Source organism: Leptosomus discolor, chromosome 2, assembly GCF_034619465.1.
Source record: "Leptosomus discolor isolate bLepDis1 chromosome 2, bLepDis1.hap2, whole genome shotgun sequence".
In the NCBI taxonomy this organism is placed as follows: Eukaryota; Metazoa; Chordata; class Aves; order Leptosomiformes; family Leptosomidae; genus Leptosomus; species Leptosomus discolor.
The window spans coordinates 19,450,379-19,477,330 of NC_141392.1; the positions used below are offsets into that span (position 1 = coordinate 19,450,379).

General features: G+C 37.9%; 1 protein-coding gene across 3 annotated transcripts in view; it reads left to right on the forward strand.

Annotated features, from left to right (window-relative positions):
* The window catches only part of PPP1R21 (protein phosphatase 1 regulatory subunit 21), a 34,516-nt gene extending 9,663 nt beyond the window's left edge, over positions 1-24,853 (forward strand). The window contains exons 7-22 of one of the 3 annotated variants that reach the window (XM_086482233.1): positions 326-420; positions 2,752-2,804; positions 5,502-5,651; positions 8,712-8,813; positions 8,889-8,977; positions 9,837-9,973; positions 10,979-11,071; positions 12,936-13,063; positions 13,421-13,573; positions 14,347-14,439; positions 15,589-15,822; positions 17,315-17,350; positions 18,571-18,687; positions 19,563-19,661; positions 21,722-21,850; positions 23,633-24,853. In XM_086482233.1, coding sequence (XP_086338359.1) covers positions 326-420; positions 2,752-2,804; positions 5,502-5,651; positions 8,712-8,813; positions 8,889-8,977; positions 9,837-9,973; positions 10,979-11,071; positions 12,936-13,063; positions 13,421-13,573; positions 14,347-14,439; positions 15,589-15,822; positions 17,315-17,350; positions 18,571-18,687; positions 19,563-19,661; positions 21,722-21,850; positions 23,633-23,662 — 1,738 coding nt within the window. In that variant the 3' untranslated portion in view covers positions 23,663-24,853. The remainder of the gene's footprint in view (positions 1-325; positions 421-2,751; positions 2,805-5,501; positions 5,652-8,711; positions 8,814-8,888; positions 8,978-9,836; positions 9,974-10,978; positions 11,072-12,935; positions 13,064-13,420; positions 13,574-14,346; positions 14,440-15,588; positions 15,823-17,314; positions 17,351-18,570; positions 18,688-19,562; positions 19,662-21,721; positions 21,851-23,632) is intronic. The other 2 variants (XM_086482234.1, XM_086482235.1) reach the window with 2 other exon arrangements.
* The last annotated feature ends 2,099 nt before the right edge of the window (positions 24,854-26,952 follow it).

Genomic DNA, 26,952 nt, shown 5'->3' on the forward strand with positions numbered 1-26,952 from the left:
AGCTTATACCACAACTGCAGAACTGGAAAATAATGTCAGGATTAACTCTGAAGTTGAACTTCTCAAGAATGGAACTCACCATTTACAACCGTGTATTGCACCTTTAACTGCATTTGTTGGGGATTAAAATACATATTAAACATGACATAAAGGAGTGAAAATTATTCCTACTATCTTATTTCTATCTAACTTCTAGAATGAGACAGATACCTGTACACTCAAGGGATGCTTCTGGTGAGGTGTGGTGTTGGTGATACAGATTAAGTTTTAAAGGTTTACAATGTATGTGTGTGTGGTTTCTTGTTTGTTTGTTCTTGTTATTTAGCCAGCAACAGTTAAAGAATCTTCAAGCAGCTTTGGGCAGTAGACTGGAAGAATCTCTATGCATTATCAATGAAAAAGTACCTTTTAATGACACAAGTACGTATTGCCTTGGTCTGGGTTTCTTCTTTAATTTTGGGTATCCATCTGGAAGAAGTACTCCTTATGAATTAAAGTTTGTTAGTGGTAGGAAATGTTGGACACCTGAACAGACACTTGGAGGTAATTGTAATAAGTATTCCTAATACTTATCCTAATCTTGTTTAGTGATCTTAAAATACCAAGTTTTCATATATACGTATGTAATGAAAATTAAATCTTTTGAAGGCTTTTGAGTGATTTGCCACTTGTCTTGGTTAGTGTTGACAAATATTGTGAAAGACGAAGGAGCACTGCCAGTTTACTGGTTTCTCCACAAAGATTTCTTTAGTTACTCATCTCAAGGAGTATTATGTTTGGCAGAGTATATTCAAGAGTTACAGTAAGTTAAGATGGGGATAAACTAGTGACTGCAGGGATGTTGACTTAATAAGGCATTGCAACAATAATGGTCTGCACTTAGTAGGAAGTCTGTCAGGCGTGTCTCACGTCTGATCAGAGAACACCCAGACTAATTCTTATCTGTGTTTGTCTCAGACTCATTCACCTTTTCAGGGGAGAAAAACCCCCAGCCTTTGAATTTGGGGACTTTTACCTGAAGCACCCTGTTTTTCTGCTCCTTTCCCACTGCTAGGAGATAAACTGAAGTGCAGAGAATACCATGAAATTAGGAGAGCTCAGCCTTTGCATTGCTTTGGTACGAGAATTGGTTAGTATGTGCCAGATCAGTGCTGTGTACTGGGTGCGTTTTGTAAATAGCTTGAATATGAGGTTGTACTTGGGCAGGCAGCAGTCTGTACTCTTCAGGCAGTAAGACTAGGAGGACATGGAATAGTGAAAAAGCTGAAAGTAGTGGAGAAGGAGCAGGGAAGTGAAAACAGGCTGTTGAATTTCCGGTAGGTTTTATTGGTAGCTTTTGCATTTTTCGGTCTATTTAAAACTTGATGGCAATGTTTTTTGAATAGCCTTAGGTTTTCTAAAAGCTGATCTGGCAGGTGCTGCAGGGGTGAGGCTTCTAAGTTCTCTACTGGTTGGCAATCCAGTGAGTCTTGGCTTAGAAACAGCAGATCATCTCTTTAGGAAATGTTGACTCTTGTACAGTGTGTTGTGCTTAGGTGTTGGTGCCTTAAGTTGAGATACTCTTCTCACTTCTTTCCTCTCACAAAGATCACTTTGCCTAGCATCTGCTGCCCATTTGTACTTCTCTGCTTCTTTAGCTGATTTTTTTTACAGGTGGTTATCATTGTAATTTGTTTATCTGCTCACTCAGCTGCCATAGCATAATATTTTTCCTTGTGTAGGAAACACCGCAAATAGCGGACAGATATTCAGTGACAGAAGAATGAGAGAAAGTCAGGAAATGGTTTTCTGCTGTCTTGCTATAGGCTCTGTAGTTGATTTTAAGTGTAACTGGCAGCTACCTTCAGTTTCAGTGACAATCAAATGACTTGTTGACTGCTAAGTACGATTTTTGAGAGTAGAATGATGTTTGCCAAAGCATTTACTTATGAGTGGGATTTGGTAATTTTGGACAAAGTTCTTTGTTCTGAGCACAACTACCTCTTCCCATGTATTAATTGCCAAATGTGAATGGTACAAAAGGAATAAGAAATTGTAAATATCCTTTCTGTGCAGATTTTAAACTAAAGTGGTTATTATTCCATTTAATGAGGATGGATGTGATCCCTTTTAAATCTATGACTTTGTAAGCTGGCTGTAGGTACAAATATCCATCTGCCTCTTTAAAAATTGTGCCCACTTGTAATTGAATAATCATTCTGGTTGCTCTAACAGAATGCTGAAATATTTGGGGAGTACGTCTTATTCTAAATTATCAACGAATCAAATACAAACAGGAGCTTTTTTTTAGATATTCAAGCTGTTTAAAAAAAAAAAAGCAACTTCATCTTATTTGACAATCCCTGGAATGTAATTGAAATTTGAAGATCTTGAATTTTTTAATGGTTTTAAAAAAAATTTCACTCTTGTTAGTCATGAATACTGATCTTTTGGGCAAGAGGATTCTGCTCTTACCAATCAAATTCAAGGTGTTCAGATGTTAAATTTAACTTAGTCGGAGGCAAGCATGGAAGTGCTTTCTCTCCACCTAGTCAGTAACAGTTCTTAAGTGAGGATGTTTAGGCCTACTTTATTGAAGCCAATTGTTTGTATTTTTTTTAGTTAATATTACTTGAACTGTAATACTACTGCAGTCAAATGTTATGTTTAAAAACGCAATCACCATTTACCAATAAGTGTCTCTTAAAAACCCCATGATTTAAAAAACCCCATGATTTAATAAGTGCGTATAACTCGATTTTTATCCTGTAGGATCTAATCAATACAATGCTCTGAATGTACCGTTACATAACAGAAGATATCAGGTAAGCACTTTTTGTGGCTTCATATGTAAAGATGCAACTTACTACACAGATACTGAATAAAAGTCATTTTAGTCACACAAAATGGCAGAAAATAGCCTATCTTACTTCTATCGTGATATTCCAAGGTTATTTCTGTCCACCGAGCATCTGTGCTTTTCCAAAGGTGGTCTGAACTGTTGTTATGTCAAGGAGTCAAGTTGTCTGCTCACTTCACTAGAGCTAATCTATTGACTACTGGCTGATGATCACTGTAGGTAGTAACTCAATTGTGCCTTTCTAAAAAGAATGGCAAAAAGGTTTAGTATTTGTCTTTAATAAAAGTTATATGAGATATTCTACTTTGCCAACGTGCAGTAAGTTAGATCTTGAACATTTTGTTTTTAAAGTTGGTTGAAACACCATTAGTTTAGAGGCCTTAAGCTTTTTAATCATAGAATCATCAGGTTGGAAAAGACCTCTAAGATCATTAAGTCCAACTCAGCACTACCATGCCCACTAAACCATGTCCTGAAGTGCCACATCTACATGTTTTTTGAACACATCCAAGGATGGTGACTGCAACACTTCCCTGGGCAGCCTGTTCCAATGTTTGGCCACTCTCAGTAAAGAAATTTTTCCTAATGTCCAATCTAAACCTCCCCTAGCGCAACTTGAGGCCATTTCCTCTTGTCCTAAGGCTAGTTACTTGGGAGAAGAGACTGACCCCCACCTCACTACAACCTCCCTTCAGGTAGTTGTAGAGAGCGATAAGGTCTCCCCTCAGCCTCCTCTTCTCCAGACTGAAAAACCCAGTTCCCTCAGCCGCTCCTCATAAGACCTGCTCTCTCCAGGCCCCTCACCAGCTTCGTTGCCTTTTTTCAGACACACTCCAGCACCTCAGTGTCTGTCTTGTAGTGAGGGGCCCAAAACTGAACACAGCATTTGAGGTACTCAATTTTGTTGAGAAAAAGAAAAAAAAAAAAAAAAAAGGTTGGTTTGGTATCTTAAATTCCTATTTCTTCAAAGTGAGCTTGTTTGGTCACATCAGTTGAGTCCCAAGTACAGTTTACAAATGCAAACATTATATTGGTCTGTATGCTACGATACCATGTTAGTTAATATTACTTGTCACTAGCTGTGATCCTTTTAAGGAATAAATTATGTATCTTTGAGAACTCTGCATGGTTCATGTACACTTTATGGAATACTTCTTGCCAAAATGCCTCTTACTTGCAGTCAAATCACCCTTATTAATTTAAATAATATTTTTTAAAAAATAAACTGTTTCTGTTTATTACTCTAACTTCATCAGTTTACCTGGGAATGTGGTTAACTCGGTATTCAAGAATGAGTGTTAGTTTTCTGGGAATAGCTAAATATATTAAGGCTTTTTACAGTAGTAAATCAGATACCTTGATATAGTAAAATTTTTCCTGTTTTGCTGACACTGAGAATAAGCTCTACAGCACTCAGTGTTTTTTCTTTTTGCTTGTATATGTCTCAAACCTTCCAGTTAGTGCATTCAGATGCTACTGTAGAAAGATGTCAAATAGCTGCTTTCTCCTTCTTCAGAAGTGCCCATAAAGAGACTTAGTTCCTAGTATGTCTGCTGTGAGGACAGGTGACCTGCTGTCCAGTTTCATGATGGAAGTAGCCTTGAAATCAACCTGTTGCTGAGTTCTAAGGAAAACCTGTGTGGAGAGTTTCTCACTTTGCTATTTTCTGCTAGCACAGTGTTGGCCAGCCTCATGCTTCAAGATCTGCAGTCTTGAAAATGTTCCAGGACAGATTCTTTTATGACTGGCTTTGCCAGTGGAGGCAAAATGCTGGTGTATTAGCACAGGCTGCAGCGTAAAGGACAGCAAAACAGTAATATATTCTGTTTTCTTCCTTGCATAGCTAATTAACATACACAAACTGAGTATAATGACTGCATTAAATACTCACCACTATCCCTGATCCATGATCAAGATTTACTTGATTTAACACTCCATGGAAGCATTAGGAATACATCTCTGAAGGATAAGTCATTCTTGGCTGAAATGCCACTTTCACCTTATTCCCTGCTCCATAAATCACAACAGCGTGGTTTTCTTTTCTGTTGCCTTAGCTTTTTTGGAATGTTCCATGTTGGATTAATTTCTTGGATACCTTCTTACTGCACTAAAGCCACAGAACAGCCTTATTCATGAGAGCAGCTCAGTTTTGTCCAGGTGGGAGAGTAAGAATTGAGCAATACTGGCTAGAGAAGCAGACACCTTTTATTCTGGGAGAAAACCACATTATTAGTTAGGTTTCCTTACAACCAGGTGTTACAAATTTCTCACTGTCACCACCCTGGAAGAACTGAGCTGTTGTCAGCAATTAGTCCATTGGTCTTTAGAAATCTTGATTTCAAAGATGGTTTCTATAATTGTGCTGACCTCTAAGTGTTCTTGTGGCCTATAGTTTGAGAAATGCAACAGAGGCAAAGCGTCGCCTGTTGTGTGAAATAAAACATACTTTGTCTTCACAGAAAAACATGCCATTCTGTGTGGTATTGTAGTTTATTCATAAACTTTAAAAAAATAAGTTAAAGGTGGTTGCTGCTATGTGTTTTAGACTGAACGATTAACAAAGAAATCATTGATAGCCATTTTTCGTATCCAACCATATACTTTTTTTCATATTTAAATAGGTACAATGTCAAATATAATCGTTTTATAACTGTCTTTACAGCTGAAGTTGCGAGACCTTGCTGGCCAGGCGCTGGCTTTTGTTCAAGAACTTGTAACAGCTCTTTTGAACTTCCATACATACACTGAGCAGAAGGTACAGATCTTTCCCATTGATTCTGCAACAGACACTATATCACCATTAAATCAGAAGGTAAAGCTTACAGATTTCAGGTGCAAGTATATTCAATTATGTAGACTTTCATGAGTGAATAATCTTAGTCATGCGAACTTCTAGCTTTACTGGATTGCTATAAATGTGTTCCTGAGAAACAGCCTCTCCATGAGAAGTCATTTCTGTTGGGCCAGTTCTCTGAATGTGGGTGACGGTGTAGCTGCAGCCATAGCTGTAGCTTTTCCCCCATGCCTCTGCTACAAGAGTAATATGGTAGTCAAATCTAGGCTTTGCTTTTTAAGTGCTGAACTAAAGTGCATTTGTCAAAAGTACAGCTGACTTATTTTAAAATACACAAATATTGCACTGCTAAGTAGATGTTTGTCTTGGCTAATGCATTGGGGCATGGGAGATGTTGAGGCAGAAGGTGTTGTGTTTTAAAGTGTTTAACTGTATGTGATATAAAATGGATGTAAGGTAGGCTTATGAAGGAGAGAACTTGGACTCTGTTCCCTTGTCAAAAACCAACTTTATAATCTGATTTTGGGGTATTTTTGCAAAGACCTTTCCTGTAAATGTTCTGAAGTTTCAAGTCTGTAAAGCATATTGAAATCATTACAAGAAACCTGACCTGTCTCTCTCTGTGCAACTCCATGGGAAGATTTTTTTCTTTCAGAGCCGTTAAGCTGCATCTTTTGACATCCTCTTTCTATGCCATGAAGCACAGAAAAGAACTTTGTGCACAGGGATTTGTGTGGGGATGCGTATATGTATGCTTTGTAATAAAATTACTTTAACGTCATAGTGGTTGACCTGGTAGTGCAAGTGGGCCTATGTGCATTTAAGTTGCTGGATGACAGTATTTTCTGATTCTGACTATAATTTCAGTTTAGTAGTCTGAAGGGCTTAGACGTAAGCTACTGAGAGGGATGTGATTTGCATCCATCAAATGGCTGCGACGCATGTAGTGGCAATGTTAGCTATCACAAAACTTTCCTGTTCTTGGGAGTACCTCCTTTAATCTCTTTTTCAGGCAACAAATACGCTTGCGAAGGCATTTGTCCACTAGAGAAATCCCACTCTATTTACTGACTCAGTTGTTTCAACTGTTTGAACCAAGAATACACTTTTGCAGAGATTCAGCATAGGTCTTAATTTTAAGAGAATTTAAGAGAAAAAGAAAAACATTTTCTTGGTCGTGCCACCAAATGTACTCAAAATCACATATCCTGCTTGTGAAAACTATGTGGCTTTGTCATCTTCCAAATTCTTTGGGACAGGAACTGTGTTTCCTTGTTTATGTGGCCCAGTGTGGTGGGTTGGATTCTCCAGATGCTACTGCAGTTTACACTAAGGGAGTAAAATCAGGTTTTAGACATCACTTCTCGGGCATTTTTTTCTTAATGTCCTAGTTAAAACTTTTGTTGTTTTTTGGCAGAGAAGTGCTTTCACACTGCTGAAACATGCAACTGTAATTTGATTCTCCTTTTCTGATAATTGACTGATTCAGTAATTCAGGCTTTGTTTTCATGATTATGTCTCTTGTAGTCTGCCCCGTTGTGTATTCATGACCTAATACCTCAGTGCATGCTACCTCTCAGGGCTTTTGCAGTGACTTTCCAGCAGCGAAGCATCTTTTATCGCTTACTGAAGCTGCTGTTGCTCCTGTACTTTTGATTAGCTTGCCTATTTGCTCGGCAAGTGTTCTCAGTGTGGTCTTAGCTCCTCCACTGAGTGGTTCAAAAACCTCCCCTTAATGTGGTAGAGAAAATGAGACAAGTGTCAGGTAGAGGCTTGGCACACTTGCACTGATTTATTTTTCCCCAACTCCAGGTCTTGTCTGGCGCTTTCAAGCTATTTTCCCCACCAAACACTCAAAGTAGATGTGGACAATTCCCTTCCAGGTTCAAGTATTCCTTTTCTCTTTAAGTATTGGATTGCTGGGTTCTGCTGGGTCTTCAGCATTGTGCCAGATAACTCCAGTCCTTTCTCTTACACCACAAGTCAGGAGCATTCTGCATGTGTTATTTCTTCCTCCTTAGATTTAGGAATTTTCCATAATTCCATCCAAATTTGTGCATGCATGAATGAGAGCTTGGCATCTCTCTTTTCTTGTTAACACTGTGTTACTGCACTGTAATAATACAAGAAATAATTAAAATTTCTCATACCCTATTTGCCTGGGATCTTTAGCTAATGTTGTGGTATAAATAATCAAAGGTGAAGGTATCTTTCTGTGGCGTAAAAAAACCCCCAAAACAATAGATCACTTTTGACTACCTGTGTCAATCTGGAAGAAGCTTTTTGTAATACTGTGGTATCAAAATTGAAAGCTGATGGTACCGTTACGTTTTGTGTGTAAGAGTAAACACCTTTGTTCTCAGGTAATCTTTTTTGGAATGCAAAATTAGCTATAGAATTTACTTAAGCAGTTTTTAGCAAAGTCAGGCAGTTCTGCGAGGCCAGAGTTTCATAATTGCCCAAACCTGTCACAGTTCTTGAAAGTAAGAATTCTCCGTTTGATTAGTTACTGCTCCATCCTCTGCATTGGCATAAGCATGCTTTGACCCATGTTGAAAACTGGACTGGATGCAGATAAAGATTAAAATGTACTCTTGCTCTGTTTTAACTGGGGTTAATTCTTTGGTGTTTGTGCTGATGCACAGGACAAGGGCTGAGAGGCAAACAGCTGGGAGGAAGGTGGGATAGTTTATTCTGGTGGCTTAATGGTGCATGGGTCTAGCCTAAATTTGATGGAGTTGAGCAAGGAATGCAAGAATGTTTAAACTTTAAAAAGCAGGGTTTGTTGTGCTGTGCATGGCAGTTAAAATGAGATAGGGTGCTGTGGCAAAGCCGTAGATGGGGCTTTGTGTGGACTTCCATTGTAGTCTTCACTATTTCTCACTTTCCCTCAAGGTGTGTGTTTGTGTGTCCTGTAAAGAGGTTGCTATACATCACTTGACTGTTATATCTTATTATTGACGTCCTGGGGATCATTTAAGATGACGTGGGCTTTGCTAATGTGGACCGTTCAATTGTTAACTTGAAACAGTTTGCAAGAGCCTTCAGTAAGCACCATTTAAATTTTTCTGTACTCAGTTCTCACAGTATCTTCATGAAAATGCTTCGTATGTTCGCCCTCTGGAGGAAGGAATGCTTCACTTGTTTGAGAGTATTACAGAAGATACTGTGACAGTCCTGGTAAGCTTTCTTATTTTTAGTATCAAAAAAGATTTTTACAGAGTAAGAATACTTACATGTTGTTTTTCCTTCTAGGAAACAGCTGTGAAATTGAAGACTTTCTCAGAACATTTAGCTTCCTACTTAGGCTTTTTAAGGAAGATTCTTCCTTATCAGTTAAAAAGGTACTTTTGATTTGATAGATCAAATTAAAGGGGCACTAAGTGTCAGGCATGCAGCATTGTCAACATCTACAACTCGAATATTAAGTCAACCCTTAAAGCACTGTGGCTTAAAAGGCAGAACTCTTTTTTTTCCACCTGCTGGTTTTTGAGCGTTTAAGTTATGCATGTATTTTCAGCTGGGCATTTGAGCTCAAAACATGTATTTTAAAGCCTTTTTCCCCTCTCACAGATGAGACTTTAATGAAAGCTCCTCAGATTTTTAATGTTTCTTAATGTTATTCAGTAGCATTGATACTATTCAGGTATGATACACTGAAACTGTTAATTTCTTGAGCCTGTCTGAAGATTATTTATCATGCAGTAAATATAGCAATGTAGTAAAACTTGGCCAGATGCACATCCCTTCTGCAGTGAAAATCTGTTCTTGAGTGGGTTGAAGGGAGGTGAATTATTAGTGCAAGGGACTGCTTAAAAAGAGGTTTTGGGTTAAGGGAGAAGAAAAAACTTGGTTTAAGCCTTCTTTGTACTACTTCTGCTCCATAGGATGCAAAAGGTAAATTATATGTAGCAGAGGAAGAAGTCTTTAAACTTTTAATTTTAAAATGCAATCAGTTCCTTCCTGTGAGTGTAAACTGTCCTGGCTTGTGTCTGAAGCCCTTAAGAGTGCTTACATGCACACAGTAACTTTCATGTATTGCTACATTGCTCTGATATGTTAACCTTTCTAAAATAAATTCCTAGTCTATTGTTGCTTTGGACTGGGGATGTAGGGAACAGTAGTTATCTACTCCAAAAGTTATGAACTTGTTTTATAAGATAATTGCTTACTTTTAAAAAAAAAAAATTCGTATATTCCTAGTTTGGAAGAAGAGTGTGAGTCTTCTCTTTGCACAGCTGCTTTAAGAGCTAGAAATATGGAGCTACACAGAGACATGAAAATGTTGACTGCAGTCTTTGAGAAGCTACATACATACGTTAGTCTTCTTGCGTTACCAAGTAAGTCCCAGTTTTGGCTCAGCTGGTTATGTTGTGAGTGGAAGGTACTAGTTTTCATCTTGGACCAGTGTTGGGGGAGGGTTTGTTTTGTGGTTATTTTGTTTTGTTTTTTTTTTTTTAACCATACACAAACACACAAAATGCCACTTCTGTGGTAGAGGAAAACAAGATTAATGCTGCTCTTTAGGTACAGTCTAAACTATGGGGCAAGTGAGTTCTGCAGTATGCTCTGTCATACTGGACCCCCTTTTATCCAGGCTGGGAGACTGCGTGTGCTGTGGAGTGTTTCTTCAATACTCCACACTCTTCCTTCTGGATAGACAGGGGCATGATGCAGGCCTGGAGATAACCATGCATTCATGTGTACCACATTTTAGATCGTCATAGTTAGCAGTAGAGAAGAAATGACTGTAAGTTTTTATAGATGATTGACAGTATGTCTTTTGTCATCGCTTCATCATGAAATTGTTAATAAACTACATTCTATTACTAATCATTGCTTCCAGCTGTTCCAGCTTGTTCATAAGATTATTAAAGTACGAGTCTCATGGGACTGACTGAATAAAATCGGGTGAAACCTTTTGTGTGTATGCGTGTGGGGAAACTATCTCCAAATGCATACTGCAACTAATGAGAGGAAACAGTTGTTGTATGTTGTATAGCTTTGGGTTATTTCAGTCTTCACTCTTAAGAAGGACCCAGATGGTCCTTCCTACAGCAGTGAGCATGCTAATCTTTGTGTGTGTGTAATTGTTTTTTGAGACCAAAACAGTTGATATTTGTAAACTCTGAATGAAACTTATGCAACTTGGAAGTCTTTCACCTGCCTACTCTGGCAAGACTTGATATATTTACATTTGGTATTGAAGGGGAAACTTAATTAAATGAATCCATGCAAATGGAGTTTCTAGTAAGTGGAAATTGGATTATTTTCAAAGGTAACTATTTTCATTCATGGTGAAATCTTGGTGTTGTGTTATTTTCTTTTCTATGTGGTACTCTTAGGTACAAAACCAGAAGGACTCCTTAGGACAAATTACAATGTGGTGTTTACAAACATTGCTGCAAGTCTTCATGGATTTCATGACATTTTAAAAGGTGAGAGTGCAGGAATATTGTTATGTTTCAGGTCTGCTTCTTTCTGTTTAACATTGCACATGTGCACTCTCTCTGTAACCATGTTGAATGTGTAGTGTATGAGAAGTCTGACTTGTTTTGGCTTTAAAAACCAAGATAAGAAACTAAACCTACTAACTTGTTTTGGACATGCATACATGTTTTTCACGCCTCCATTCTGTTAGCTTTGTTCTTTTAAGTTGCTGGAATGTTTAGTTGAGGCGCTCTAGATCTTCCTGAGCAGTATCACTTTACTTTCTGAACTTCATTGCTGTCGTGGAACTAGCATACAGAATGGAATGCCAGTAAGTGTATGTATTTTCCCCTGCTTACATACTGTTGACTTAGTACCTGCCTTCAAAGTGAAACTTTTCCTTACCATTTTCACATTGACTAATATTTTTAACGTAAATATATAACCAAAGCTTACAAAGAAGTCTGTGGTCTTTTTGAAACTAAACTTCCTTGAAAATGGCTTACCTTGCTTTTTTCAGAAGAACATGGATATGTTGCCTTTTCAGTGAAGTGATGTTCAGTTAAAACTCAGGGAGTTTTAAAACATTGTTTCTGTATATCCTAGAATTTCTGTACCATATAGCTGTTCCCAGGGACAAGATAATCCATATAGGTGAATTGTTTTAATACTAGTCAGCTGTTTAAACGTTAGCTTTTGTAATTTTAAGCAAAATTGGGGGTTTTGTTTCTCTTAGTAATAAGATCAGTAGCACAGCCACATTTTGCAGAGTGCCTGTTTTAAAAAAAAGAAATTATTAGTACCTCACACAAAATGACACTAAACCAAGAGTTTTGTAGCATAGCTAAGTTTGTTGATAAATACCTTCTACCTCTTAGTTACTGTGATGTAAAATCAACTCAATTTATACTTTAACAAAGGAAATAAAGAAAGTAGAAGTACTGAAGAAAACTGTCAGTGGAGTTTGCTAGCAAGCAACAGAAATGTTGTGCTTAACATCTCTCACTCCCATACTCGAGAATGCTTGATTTGTCACCTCTCTTCCTAACCCAAACTAATTTCCAACTCCTTAAGGTTGTGTCAGATTATAACTTTACGTGGTCGTGGTGACCTGGGATTTGTCTGTTCTGTAGCAACAGTACTTTATTGTAAAATAGGTGCAAAATGCTCACTTGTCAAATAGCTACTTATTTTTAATTAGGCCAAGTTGAGGATGTTTGTTCTTACATGGTAAATACTTGAGTCTTTTTAAACTTTGGTGCTGTTGAAATTGATTAGTCTATTTAAGCTAAAATGTTTTTGTGAATGATTTTCAGAAAGGTTTGTGGTTTTGGTTTGTGTTGGTTTTTTTCCTCTCTGAAGACTGTTCAGTTAATTTTGCCTGAAAGAATTGTAGAATATAGGAAGTAGCATTCTAAACTTCTGGTACTCTCTTAGGTTTGCTCTGACAAAATTAAAATACTCTTCCCTTATAAGTCATGTAAGCTTAACACTCAGATGGTGAACATGACTAAAAATTCTACTCTTAAGTGTCTTGATTCAAACATATGGAAATGGAAAGTATACTTGTGAAATGAAGTGCTAGTTCAATGTGAGCTTGGATCCCCTATACAGCTGTGATTTTTGGGATGCAGAGTGCACTTAAATATACACTGATATTCTGCCTTATGTAACAGGTGTAATGGCTGTCTCTTAAGAGCACAAACAGTTGTCTAAGGCAGTATACTGAGGAACTAAGTATCTGGACTAAACTTTTATACAACTTAGAGGAGAGAAGCATTCAAAGCCCAAGGTTGTAAGCTGAATTTGAAAATGGTTGCTGAAATAAACAAAAATCATAATTTGACATAAATGTATGTTTTCTTTTTCTAGATATTTCCAAGCACTACAGTCAGAAAGCTACTTTAGAGCAAGATGTTCCAACTGCCACACAGAAACTCGTAACTACAAATGACTGTATTTTATCCTCCGTTGTGGCTTTAACAAATGGGGTGGGCAAGGTAATGAATATTTTTGTGTCAATATAGTGCCCTAATTTGTGCAGGTTTAAAAAAAAAAAAAATCATAGTTGAACAATTTGGAAAATCTACATGTGCCTCTGATATTAATGTATAGTAACTAAGGTATTTTCAGGCTACAAGTTAAAAACAACTGAATGGGTGATAAAAGTAGATACTGTAAAGAGGATGCTTTGTGTTAGTAAGGTCTTAAGTTATGTGGAAGAGCCTGTAGCTTGTTTGAAATTATTGTTATGAAGTCCAGTTTCACTAAATACTTGTCTTTCTCTTGAAAGAGTAATTGCTTGGAATCTTTCTGGTCAGCTCAATTAAAAAAAAGACTTTTCTTGATGTGTCTAGATTGCCTCGTTCTTTAGCAACAACTTGGATCACTTCACTACTTCAATGAGCTATGGCCCTAAAGGAGGAATGGAGTTCATCAGCCCTCTTTCAGCTGAGTGTATGCTGCAGTACAAGATGAAGGCGGTTGCTTACATGAAGTCTTTGAAGAAGGTCTGTTCAGCTAGCATGCTTGCCGAGAGAAAGCACAATTCTGTTGATAGTTATGCCAAAGAGAATACAAGCTAAGTATTTTCAGTATTTGGAATGGATGAGATTCTCTGAATGAGAATCTTTGGCTGAGGAAATGGAACCCTTAGAGCAATAATGCTATTGAAAAACTTAGAGAGCAGTTGCTCTTACAACTGAGGGTATGTGCCAGTTCTGCTCTTACCCATTTCCACTAATTATTTCTGTGCCAAGACTCCAAGGAGAAGAGTAGCTGCTTAGTTAAATTTCCTCCAGGAATATGGAGCGAATGACATCATGTATGTACACTTGCATTCACTGGAAGACAGTGGAGAGCAACGGGCGAGGCGGGGGGAAGGCAGCTGGAAAGGAGGTGCGCAGGAAAAAATGTGCTGAACTAGAGGATTGAACACTGCCAGATCTCCCTGTTGTCTCCATTAAAATTAACAATTCAGTGATGGAGTGCTTAACAGTTGTTATTAAATCACTTTAGTGCCATGTCTGTAAAGTGGACCTTAAGATGTATTTGGTCATTAATTATCACCTGGAGTTTTCTGAGCACTTTTTTTAAATCAGGTTTGCATTTTGGGGCAGTATTTTTTGTGAGCTCAAGCCACTCTTACTGTTGACTGGTTAATACTTTGAAGATGTTTTTCTTCCCTTTACTAAAGTAAGGAGGGTGATAAGAAAATAAATGTAGAATACATATTCTGATCTACTGTGAAACATGTTTTGAGGTTTCTTTTGTCCTTCTGCAGCCTTGTGCAGATTCAGTGCCTTATGAAGAGGCTTTAGCCAATCGCAGAGTTCTCCTGAGTTCCACAGAAAGTCGAGAAGGTCTTGCACAGCAGGTATTCTGGTATAAATTTTACTAACATATATGACAATGTGTCTTACAAAGGTAAAGTAGTATCAGATAGTCTCCTCATATTGATGTGTGTGGTTGTTTGTAGTTATATATGTGTATACTGAAGCTTAAAATTAGATTTTAGATGTCTTGCAGAGTTTTGAAAGTAAAACTTACCCTTGTCAGGCTGGGTTATCCAGGACTTGTTCTGCTGTACCTGCAGAATGTACATGTAGTTACAAGAATCAAGATTATGCCACTCACGTCTTAATTTGTAAATACAGGAAGCCAGGCAGTCTTTAATAATTCAAATAAATGCAAAATAAAGACAAGAAAAAGGCATACGGAAGTATTAATTTCTAATGTTATGTATGGTTTTGCGTGCCTTTTTGGACTATGTAGGATTTATTAGCCCTGGTTAAGAACAATGATTTTTTCAGTTACTCTATTAATAGATTGCAGTGTTTCATTCTTGCAGTGTGCATTTCTTTTTTTTTCCTGGAAGGTGAGGCAGAGGGAGGTTAAATGGTATTCAAGGGCTTACCCAATTTGCCCATTTCCTCCTGTGAATGAAACTGATTAGTACTAAAACTTCTTTACTAGCTTGAATGCTCAGACTGTGCTTGAGCCACAGTCATTGAACTTTTACAGAAGAAAAAGTCTTTTTTTCTGCAGTGGCCAGTATTCAAAGTGTATTGGTAGGAGTGAAATTAATTTCAACAGAAATGTGTAGAGTGATATGGCAGGTACTGTTTTGTAGTTGATTTATTACCTGCGCAAGTGGCTTGTTCTGTCCGTGTGGGGTGAGTTAGCTGGGAGGGGAGAGATTGTTCATCTTTCTAGCATAGAACAAGACCATGCTAGTGCCAGGCACACATCTTTCAAGTTTTTGTAAAATTCTTCCCTGCTTTGATTTTTCACCAATTATGATGTTGTCAGTTCTGTGAGTGCGGTGATGCATGCTTCAGACTGTTTTAATAACGTGGTCATTTTTGACACATGACCACAGTTAAGCATAGTTACTTACCTACTGCATTATTCATTAGCTCACTTATGTAGTGGTTTAAAATAATATTGTCTTCAAACATTTCCTGTGTGTGGCGCTTTCCCCCTTGTGTTCAGTAACGTAGAATGTAAACTTTCCCACTTAAAGGTCCAGCAGAGTTTGGAGAAAATTGCAAAACTTGAACAAGAAAAAGAACACTGGATGTTGGAGGCCCAGCTAGCTAAGATAAAGCTAGAGAAAGAAAACGAAAAACTGAAGAACTCTCTTACCGGACATTTAGCTGAAACTATACAAGAGCGTTCTGTTTTGCCAAATGTAGCTGAACAAAAGAAGGAAACCACAGAAAAGAGTCTGAGGGAACCTATTAAGAGTACTAGTCTGGTAAGTGACCTCTTCAATAGAGAAAACCCCTTTCTTTAGTAGTAGTAGTGTTTGATCAGTGGAACACTAATAATGAAAGCTCTTTGACTGTGCTGAAATGCATTCACGCTTGGGCTCCTGTTTGCAAAGCTGCTTGCCAATATGTTCAGCAGAGTTTGGAACTTCTTGGATTTTGAGACTTTGTTCACTGTCTTTAGTGTCGTGGAGATATTTTTGTAGTTTTGTACTTGCATGACTGAGAGGGAAATAATAGGTGCTTAGCTTGTAGGTTTATCTGGCTCTAGTTAGGAAGCCTTGCAAGTAGTGTGTATATCAGGTCAGCTCTGAGTTTCCAATACTTTTTTCATCTCTAGGTATGTTAAAGCAAAGGGAAGTAAGTAATTAATGTTTTTAAATGGGTTCTAAGACTTACTACAGGTCAGCTTACTGTAGCATAATTTTAACTTGAAGCTATTCAAGCTTTCAGTGTTCTTTGGAGTGCTAATTTTTACATAACCTTCATAGGTGCATACAGCTTGGTTGGGTTCAACAATTGCTTTTGGATATGGCATGCATTCTGTCCTTGCTCTTCTATGTTGGTAAATGGCTTTTTCCTGTCTATTACTAGTATTTAGAAGGGGCTGGCCTTTCCTCTAAATTACCACTTCAGAAATGATATTAACTTGCAGTGTCATCTGCAAGGAATAATCAATCTACTCAGCTCAGCACTCACTGGAATTCTTCATTATTTTTTTTTCTCACCACTTTCCTGCTCCAGGATAAAAATGACCAGTGAATTGTTTTGAAATACCCAGTTTTAAAGTAAACTGGCACCTTAAGTTTTTGATCCTGTATTTGATCTGTTAGGAGTTTGGGGAGAATGGCTTTTTCTAGCCACAATGCTTAATGTAACTCACAGGTCAACATATTGTGTAAATATTTTCCATAAACCTAAATCTCTAGTCCTGTTGAAATCTGGGGGGAAAACCCCTCTGACCCTCTATGAAGGTGTTCTTCCATGGAATTAGTTATTGGCATACACCCCTCTGCTACAGTTCTGTCAGTGCTTCACACTGAACTGTCAATGTGATTTTCTAGTCAAAGTGGAAAGGAAGGAATTCAGAAGGTACTAAAGAAATCCAAGTTGCCTTTCCTTGCTCTTAAACATGAAAAGTAACGTGTCAATGTACTAACATACCTCTGAATTAGTTTCATGTAATCAAGCAGTTGCATACCCATACAAGCTATCTGCGTCTTGTTGTTTGTATTGCCTTTTCCCATAAGTCAGAGGATATATTTGGAGGGTTGGTGTCAGCTTTAATACTGTTCAAGGCATTCATGTATATTATTACCCCTGTTTGTTACAGGTGGAAGTGCTTTAATTTGGTTTTAGTTTTAACTGTTGCAAGAGGTTGGGTTTTTTTTAAGTCCTTCTGTGACTGAAGCTGAAATGACTTACAGCTATGGTATCTATTTTTGCAGTTCTCACTTAAGTGCATTTTCTTCCTTCTAGATTGGAATGTTGACTATAACTACTGATAATGAAAAGGTAATCTGTTTTAAACATTATCAAAGTACATCTGCTAAGTACTTCAATTCTGATTCTGTTAAACTTATTCCAAAGGTCTAATTACCAAGAATACTGTAGTATAATGTCATGAGTCACCTATGTAGCCCGTATACTATACATTCACGTTTCTGAAATCCATGTATTTCTTAATTTTCTTCTGTTTGGTGAACTGTTATCTTTTATTTGTGTAAGCAGTTTGGAGTGGTGTGAGCTGTGGTCCAGGTCTGTTTCCTGTAATTTGAGGAAAGCATTAGTATGTTTGTACTTCAGTAACCCTAACGGCATTCCAAGCCTCAATTCTTAGCTCTTGAGGAAGGGCTCAAGCTGAAAAAAGTCACTGACTGTAGTGCCTGGTGTTTAACATGTAACTACAGGCTATCCCAAACCAGAGGTCACACCGAAAGAAACTTTGAACCAGCTGTCAGACTGAATGTTAACTCTTTATTTAGCACTGCTGTGGTGTAACACTTGCCCCAGCAGGAGCTTAGCATAGTAAGAGTCAGTGCTTTCCGTTTTCTGTTACTGCAGGAAACTGATATATATTTTAGTTTACTCCTTTTTTTCTTCTGAAGGTAGGATTAAAAAGGGGTGGGGGCCAGATAATAACTGATACAAGTTCTTAAAAGCTACTGCATAGTGCTGAACTTGAAGGGAATGACAAGGCATGCAAAAGCTGGCTCTAGTGGGTTACTCTGTAACTTAACAAAACCATAACTCACCAGTTTGGGTTTTTTTTAAAAAAGTTCAAATGTCTGAGGAAAGTTCTGGAACATGCAGCGTTAGAAATAATTCTGACTATTTCTAGTCAACTAATAGTTGTGAGCTTCTGAAACTTAGTTTAAGTGAAGGAGTTCTTGCTTCTTGGGAAAAGCCAGTAAGTTTTTATGTAGGTGAAATCAATCCACTGGATTTTCATCATCAGATGCTTGATATGTTAAATCAAGCTAACTTCTTTCATCTTCAGTCAGCTCTTTGTCCTTTAAGGAAGTCTGACGTTACATTGAGTCATCATCAGAGTGACAAATTGCAGTGTGACCTGCTGTAATTTGTTTATTGCATTTGGGGAGTTTAATGCTTTTGGTAGAGCAGCCAGGCCTCAGGAGGGAAGAAGAGGAGTCAATATAGAGGATAGTGTTGTGATGCAAGTATTGAGTCTACTAAACATAAATATCTGTCTGCTTAAACTTTTGCTTTGCCAGGCTCCAGATGTTGAGTCTCGTGAAGACCTGATAAAAAACCACTATATGGCAAGGATAGCAGAACTTACATCTCATCTGCAGCTTGCTGACAGTAAATCAGTACACTTTCATGCTGAGGTGAGCGTGCAGGCAGTGTCTATACTGAAAACAGTAAATCCATTTTTGAACTTTCCCCAGGCAAGTGTTAAGACAGGGAGTTTTAAATATATGGAACATAATGTTGCATAAAAATCTGTTCCTGGGATATGTTTTTTGGCTATGGTCTAGTGTGCATAAAAATGGATACTGTAGAAAGACTTTTTTTTTAAATAAATCCTTTGGTAGCCTTGTCTTGGGTGTATTAAGAAGTATAATATGTATCATGTATAAGTTTGTTCATATAAGCTGAAGCAGCTTTAGTTACCAAGCTAGTTTTGACTTAAAGTGATGCTGATGTCATTCAAAAGTATTTGAGTGTATCATGAAGTGATGAAAACAGCTGTCCTCTGAAGTTGGTTCTTAGGCATAAGTTATACTTCAAGAATGAACAGAACAGTTCATTGTATCTAAGGTTTCCTGTTTTCCACTTCATACCATGAGGTAATTTTTGTTGAAACTAGTGGCTCCAGGTTGTCAGTGCAAGTCCTCTTAAGTATTTTTTTAATGGTGGGTGACATAGTATGGAGGAACCATCTTTCTTTGGTATTTGAGCAATGTATGACGTGAGTTGTTTGTGTTGGCTTTTACTTATGAAATATTTCCTGGTAGTTATATGAAGAAATTAGAGAGTTGGCAATGTGGTAATTCTGTGAAATAAAACAAAAACTTAATGTTAACCTTGTTACATTACCTTTGCATTTAAAAATGTGCACAATCTCTGACTAAGTTCCTTGAAATCTAAGGATTACAGAAACATGGAAACATCCAAAGCCATCAATTAAAGGTGGCACAAGGCAATACTCTCGAACTAACTTTCCTCCCTTCTACCCTCCCTGTCCTGTTCTGATTGACAGTGTCGAGCACTTGCCAAAAGACTGTCTTTGGCAGAGAAGTCCAAGGAATCGCTCATGGAAGAGTTGAAACTAGCTAGTCAAAGCATCAGTAGATTGCAGGCAAGTAAAATGTCATATAATTTAATAGATGCGTTTCATAATTGTGAGTAAGGGGAAGTTGGAGGAGAAAAAATTACAACCATTGAGCATGCTCATGCTTTTACTAGGTCCTTAGCTGTATGATGTACAAACTGTAATAGTTCGTAGAGAAGAGACTTTATTACGCTTCAAATGCCAGGTATAAAGTTGAAGTGGAAGATGCTTGCAAGGAAAAAGTTTTAGCAGCCAAGCCTGTGTTTCAGCACACTTGATGTCAAGGCTTTTTATGAAAATGGGGCTTTTTTACGTCAAAAGGTGTGCTTATGTGACTGATTTCAGAGGATACACCAAATTCTTAATCCTTTCTAGCACCTGGGAGTGAAAATCTTTGAAATGCCAGGGTGGGGTTTTTTATGAGCTGAATAGCTTAATATTAAGCAAAAATAACTTTGGGGTAATCTTTAAGATGCCGTTGTTAACAATAAGATAATAAACTCTTGCACCAGATGTCCTGTGAATGTCCTGTCCCTTTGTCCTTCCCCTCCACACATCTGAGAAAGGAGCCAATAGTAAAACAAAGTATATATAAATACTCAGTTATAAATGCTTTTGTATTTTCTTTATATTTAGCTCATATCTTTTATCACTCACCTGTATGAGATGTTGAGTACCTAACATGCTTTATACAGGCAGTGAATATAATTATTTGTTCATAAACAAAGTGCTGGGGGTTTTTTTTGTGGTTGTTTTTTTTTCCTTTGACAAATTCCACAATCAATATCCAACTCGGCACGAGATTTTCATCTCCAATAACGTATTAAACTTCCCAGGAAAAGCTAGCAGGCACACTATTTGTATGTTTAGGAGGCTGCCTAATACTGAATCAGAATTGTTTAGGCTGGAAGGGCCCTCTGAAGGTAATCTCGTCTCTTCCTTTGGTCAGAGCAGAGAGAGTTCAGATCAAGCTCTTGAATTGAGAGTTTCCTGTACAGCCATGCTGGCCTTCTGCCACAATTGCTCCGTTTCCTAAGCATTGGACTGTTCTTTGCTCTGTCCTTGATCATTCAGTCTTTCTGGGCCCCTTTAACTTCCAGGGCAGTTGTACCTGGGATCTTGCCAAGCAGACCTTGAAAAAACCAAAATCTACTTTTCTTAAATCTAGGGTTGCTGTAATTCTACTATTCATCTTGCTTCCCTTAGGATCTTAAATACCACTAACTCATGGTTGCTGCAGCCAAGGCTACCATTGGCTTTCACATCCCTGACCAGCTTTTCCTTATTTGTGAGTAACAGGTCCAGCAGAGAGCATCTCTTAGGCCTACTGATCACTGGTATCAAGAAGTTCTTTACCACGCTCAAGAGAAGTCCTGAATTGCTTGCATTCCACCTTGTTGCCCTTGCAGGAGATGTCAGAGTAGTTAAAATCCCTCATGAGGATGGGGGTCTGGGGTCGAGAGATTTTTATCTGCTTGTAGCAGAAGCCCACCATATCACCTTTGTTGTACTCCTCTGATCCCTACCGATGAGACCTTAATTGTCTTCAAACCACTTCCTCACGTAAAGCACGTCTTTTCCGCTTCTATCCTGTCCTTCCTAAAGTGTCCGTATCCCTTCATTGCTGCATTCTAGTCATGCACACTATCCCACCATGTCTCTCTAATCCTAGAGAGATCACAGCTCTGCATCTGCATGTGGATTGCAGATTCCCATCAGCTTTGTATGCCATGTATGCTCATGCACAGTCTGTGCTCGAACCCTGTAAACTTCACTTGTTTCTTGGCTGGAAGCAATGTTGGAAAACTCAGCTGTTGGTCTTCATGTAAGCCACAAAGTGTGGGGGGAAAAAGTTATAAAGCAAACAGAGCAAAAATAAGAGGAACAAACCATGCATGAGATTTCAGGTAAAAAAAAAAAAGCTATTGACTTTATGAAAGAAAGGTGATTGGGTTTTTTTCTGGTGATTTAGCTTAATTGCACACATTCAGCATCAAGCATAGCTTACTAAGTGGAGACAGAAATTGGCTGCTTTGCCGGTTGCCACTAATATTGAGCAAAGGCTTCTGGTTATTTTTTTCCCCTAGGATGAATTGATGACGACAAAGAGAAGTTATGAGGATCAGTTAAGTATGATGAGTGACCATCTCTGCAGTATGAATGAAACCTTAACTAAACAAAGGGAAGAAATTGATACGCTGAAGATGACTAGTAAGGTAAGCTGGCAGGTGTTGATGTTGGCTGTGGTTTGGAGTCTGTGGGTTGGATTTGGCATTCCTGCAGTACTGCCCTTTAACAAACAAATTCATGAGTTACAATTCTTATTCTTGGCCAACTGAAAATGCCAAACCTGCACGTTTCAGTGAAAAAAAAATTCTTGCAAAACATACATGTGGGAAAGAACAAACACTTGGTGTCACTGCTTCAAAGTAGGCTTTCGAGGTGTAGCCTCTGGTGGAAGATCAGCACCTTTTTCATTTATATGTGGTGAAAATGGAAGTATTTGCAAATCCAGCTAGTGATGCTGGGTGTTCATGATTGATGTATTGGTAGGAGTGTCCTTTCTGCACTCCTTTCTTGGTTGCAGCATACTCTGTTCTTGGCAGCTATTCTTCTTCTTTGTTTTATTTCCATATTCTAGCCTGTCTGTGTTTCATACGCAGGAATTAAAAAGTTGCCACTTCTGTTCTGTGAATTTAAAATGCACACTTAAATTCTTTTCCAAGCAAGGAGTCCACCCACTTATCAGAAACAAGTTTTTGACTTTTCTGGGTTTTGTCATTAACGTTAAGAGAAGTCTGCTGTTTCGAGCAGTCAGTGATGAAACCATGGTATATCTTTGCTGACATTTCTAGAGAGGAACAAATGTGAAGGCCTTTACCCTTCACTTCTCTGGCTGTGAAACTAATTATGGAATCCGTGGAAGCAGGTTACATTGAAGGGTTAAAAAAAAAGGTAAAATAATCCATGTTTGGATTAAAGGTCCCGTGATGGTGATCCTTATTTTTTGAGTAAACTCTTGCCCCATGTATAGAACTGTTTTTCTTCACATGTCTGAGTGTTTTGACTTGGCGTTGTTATCTTTACAATTACTTTTTGGTATATGAGCTGTTGTGTTTTTAGAGGGAAAGCTCTTGGCTGCATACTGACTATAGCACTTCATGTTTTCATAAAATGCTTCTGGAATTTTTCACTTGTCGTACTTTTAAGACTTGGAGTGGTGCTCTTTCTGTAAGGAGGTAGTTCAGAATCTCACAATGGTAGACACAGATTTTCAAATGTTACCAAATGTGGAAGGCAATTCAGTTGAAATCAAAACAATGCAGTTAAAGCCGTTATCACTTGGAGAGAGTTGTTGGTTAGACTAAAATCTCATCTTAAGGAAATAGGAAGATAGGGAATTGCCAGCAAGTAACTATTGCATGACAGTTTAAGCTACACTCTTGTTTTGTGGAATTGTTGCAAGTCAAATGTGAGTTGATCAGCTGTAGAACAAATTCTTTTCTAAAGAATTCCAAAGAAATAGTCTGTATAGGCCAAGTTAAAGTTAAATTTGTCTTGGAACAAAATGATAGGGTAGGGGATTGATTTTAATGAGGCAATTGTCCTGTAAGGTTTATATTTGAAATATCACTTAAGGGTGAATTGTGATTTGGCCTGCATTCACTGCCCTTACAATGTTAGTGGGGTTAATACAATTGAGTGTCTCGGGACATAGCTTGGATGTCTTTTTTTCCACAGGTTTCACTTGCAGTAAGGTACTGTTGTGCTTATTTGAAACACCTGGTACTTTCCTCTGTTATGCCTGTAAAGACAGAAGGATTTTCAGAGCAAGCAGTTACAACCTTCCATTATTAAAAGCCTATGGACTGCTTATTTTCAGCTTGACTGTACTGCTTTGTTTGCTGTAGGCATGAATTACCAGACATCAGGCTGTGTATGTTATCTGTGTAGATTTTCTTACATGAATTACATGTTCTGTTCACTTCTTCTTGCAGGGAAATTCTAAAAAGAACAAAAATCGATAGCTTACAGCTAATCAGCTGTCTTCAGAAGCTGCTGCTGCACAGGATGCAGATTGTGAACATTCACTGTCCAATTCCTGTTTGTTCCAGGAAGCAGAGAGTGGTATTGGGTCTAGTAAAAACTGATTTGGTGCTGTAAATGGCTTTAAAATATTTAGAACTTGTTACAGATAAAACAGAACTTAATGTTGGCTCTAAACAGGGAAATACACACTCTGTGGATAATTTATATAGTAATTACCTTCAGTTTTTACTGTGCACTTTTTAAAACCAGGTTTTGATTTCACGTGATAACTTCAGATTTTGTATATTTTCAAATATGATTATGCATTAACAAATCTGGATCAGTGCAGTGGTTGTCTATTTTTGAGTTATACATTAAATTGTCAACATATGTACATTCCTTTTTGTTAATAACGGGTTAAAAATTGGTTTTGAGACTTTTTTTTTGCCATGCAAGCTGTGTGGTTACTGTAAATGTATTCTTGTTCTCAACCCTTTTGAATTAATTGGAATTGTGGCTTTAAATGATTCCTATAAATTCACACAAGTAAATGGGATCATTATTTTGTTTTAGACTGCAATAGTGAAAACTTTTGCTGCTTGTATTTGGCACTTTGGATTTTGAAGTAAAGAGCACAAAGAGCTGAATCGGGATACTTCTGTGAAATTGCTTTAAGCCCTTAGGTGTTTTGTTTACACATTTATGTATATATATTGGTTGAAATAGCTGTTTAAAGCTAGAGGAAATTGTGATCGTAATTTGCCCCAGAAGAGTGAACCAATATGTGTGTAGAGTATATCAGCTTACTGTGCTCCCTTACAGTAAAGAAGAATATGAAATACGTAGAGGATTTAAACACCGAGTTTGCAAAAAGTCTTCATGGAATTAAGTGCTGATGGAGTCACTGGGAGGATGCACCTGGCTTTTCCTGTGTTTTGGGAAGTTTGTGAACTTTAGGCCTCTCCTAAGATTTTTTTTTTTTAAAGTGAAGTTTAATACCACGGGCTTTCACAGCATTGATTTTTTTTTTAATTTTTTTATCGGATGCTGTGCTGCTCCACACTTTACACTGATCTTCTGTTCCATAATTTGCATTATGGCACTTATTTGTCCATAAGGGTTTACTCTAATATCAGGTGTGTCGATATGTATTATTAGTATGTAATAATAAAATCAACTACACGAAACCAGCTTGACTTTTTTTTACTTCTGGTTATACCCAGGTAGCACAGTGTGGTATTGTGGTGAGATGCTAACAGCTGTTCCCAGTGAGGTGAGCTAAAGGAATTGGACCAGTCTAGTTACTCTTCATAGCGCTTCTTTGAGCCAGGCTGCACTTCTGTACCGAACGCTGCGGCGTGCCTGGTACCCCGAGTCCACGTTAGCAGTTCTCACCTTCTGCCCGCTCAAAGGCGGACAAGTGTCCGATCTGTATCTATTGCAGCTGTGGAACTGTTGGGTTACAGCTTGTCATGTTAATGACAAAACGGATGGGGTTGTGAGACTGTAGAGGAGGGAGAGGGGATGGGGACAGCCTGCGTGGTTTCTCACTAGCATCATGTTGAATTAGATGGACTAATGAAGGTTGAGAAGTGTTTACTTTCTAACTATTTTATTGAAGTAGATACAGCTTCAGCTGTTTCAGTTAGGGTTGGAAGCTAATTGCTTTCTTCCAGTTCTTTTGCAGCTGCCTTTTTCTGAGGACCTTAATCTGGCAGTGAAGGTACCAGTTCGGTTATTTTAATTCTCTGAATCAAATTGTTGAGCTTGTTACTGATGCTGCTTCTCACAGGTGGCTGCATTCAGAAAAAGGTTTTGTTTATGCCATTTTTGGCAGGCCTAAGTAAAAATGTGCTTTGAAGATTGAGTGTTTAAAAAGGTGCATTAAAGTTAAATGTATCTTGTTACCTCAAACTGTCTCCAACAGAGATACTGCCAACATCAAAACTGGAATTAATATAGAATGTATAGGCACTTAGGTACAATTCTGACGTGCAGTTTTTAGCATTTTCCCCTTGCAGTATCTATTTGGTAATGCATTTGGGTGTCCCCCCTCACCAATCAGCAGTGAACACTCTCAGGAAGAGACAGTTTTGATCACTCAAACTCTCTTCAGGTTTTCAAGGAGATGTTTTCAAGTAAGTTCATCAACCATAAACTATCAATGCACAAAAATAGAATTGGGGGGGCAGGGATTAAAAAGTTACTTTGGGTACTGTTGTAGTAATGCTGTGAAGGAGCACAGTATAGTACATTTAATTCAGTGGTGTTAGAAACTGGAACAAGTGGAAATGCCCAACTAGATTGTGCTTATCAGCTAACCAGGTGGTTCTGAATTGGTTTGTGAATATCTCAAATGCTCTTGAATATCAGAATTGTTACTGGACAATGCTATGCTACGAAAAAGCTGAAGGCTGTCTTCAACATTGCAGTGAAGAATTCACCTTTGGGACAAAGTTTTCCACACATATGGATTTGAACTACTTTGTCTATATGAAATGGTCTGTGCAGATTGTTATGGAATGCACAAAATTTGGGCAAAAGAAATTGTACTAATACTGGAATTAATGTTCAAAAATGTGTGAATACTTGACTTCCTAGTTGATTAATCAGGGAACTGATAACAAACACTTGTAAAAGTAGGAAAATCTTTGGAACAATACAGTGTAAAACCTAGGGTTAGAGAAAAATCCTAATGCTAGTTATTTTTTTTAATGGACAGTTTGTTGTAACACAAGTTTTTAAAGCATGTTCAGAGTGCTTAATCCACTCCTCCATAATGTTGGACACCTTATGAATAGTCTCTCATACTCATGAATAAGTGAACAATTCAGATAGCAGCACTACTTCCTAATAACTGTTTTAATAACTGGATCTTCAGAAATTCTTCCTTTGTTTCTGGTTTGTATTTGTAATCCTGCGGCTCCTTCTACTCTACCTTCCCTCACTGACAGATGAGATGAGATGAATTTTTGGTGGGAAAAGGTCTTTGTCCCAGCATGTTTCCTTGATGCTGACTTTGGGCACAGCAGGGGACCATCACAGTTCCACAATGCTCACCACACCTCCAAAGAACAGGTTTGCTCAGATATCCAAGGCATCAGTTGCAAACAGGAAAAGAAATAAACTTTTTATCCCAATGATATCATGATACTAGAGAAGTTATTTACTGGCTTGGTTGAGCAATGTGAATGCTTGTTGTTGTTTTTTTTTTTTTTTAAAAAAAAAGAACAACCCCCCCCCCAAAAAACAACAACGTAAATCCAACAATATATTAAACTTGGAGGAC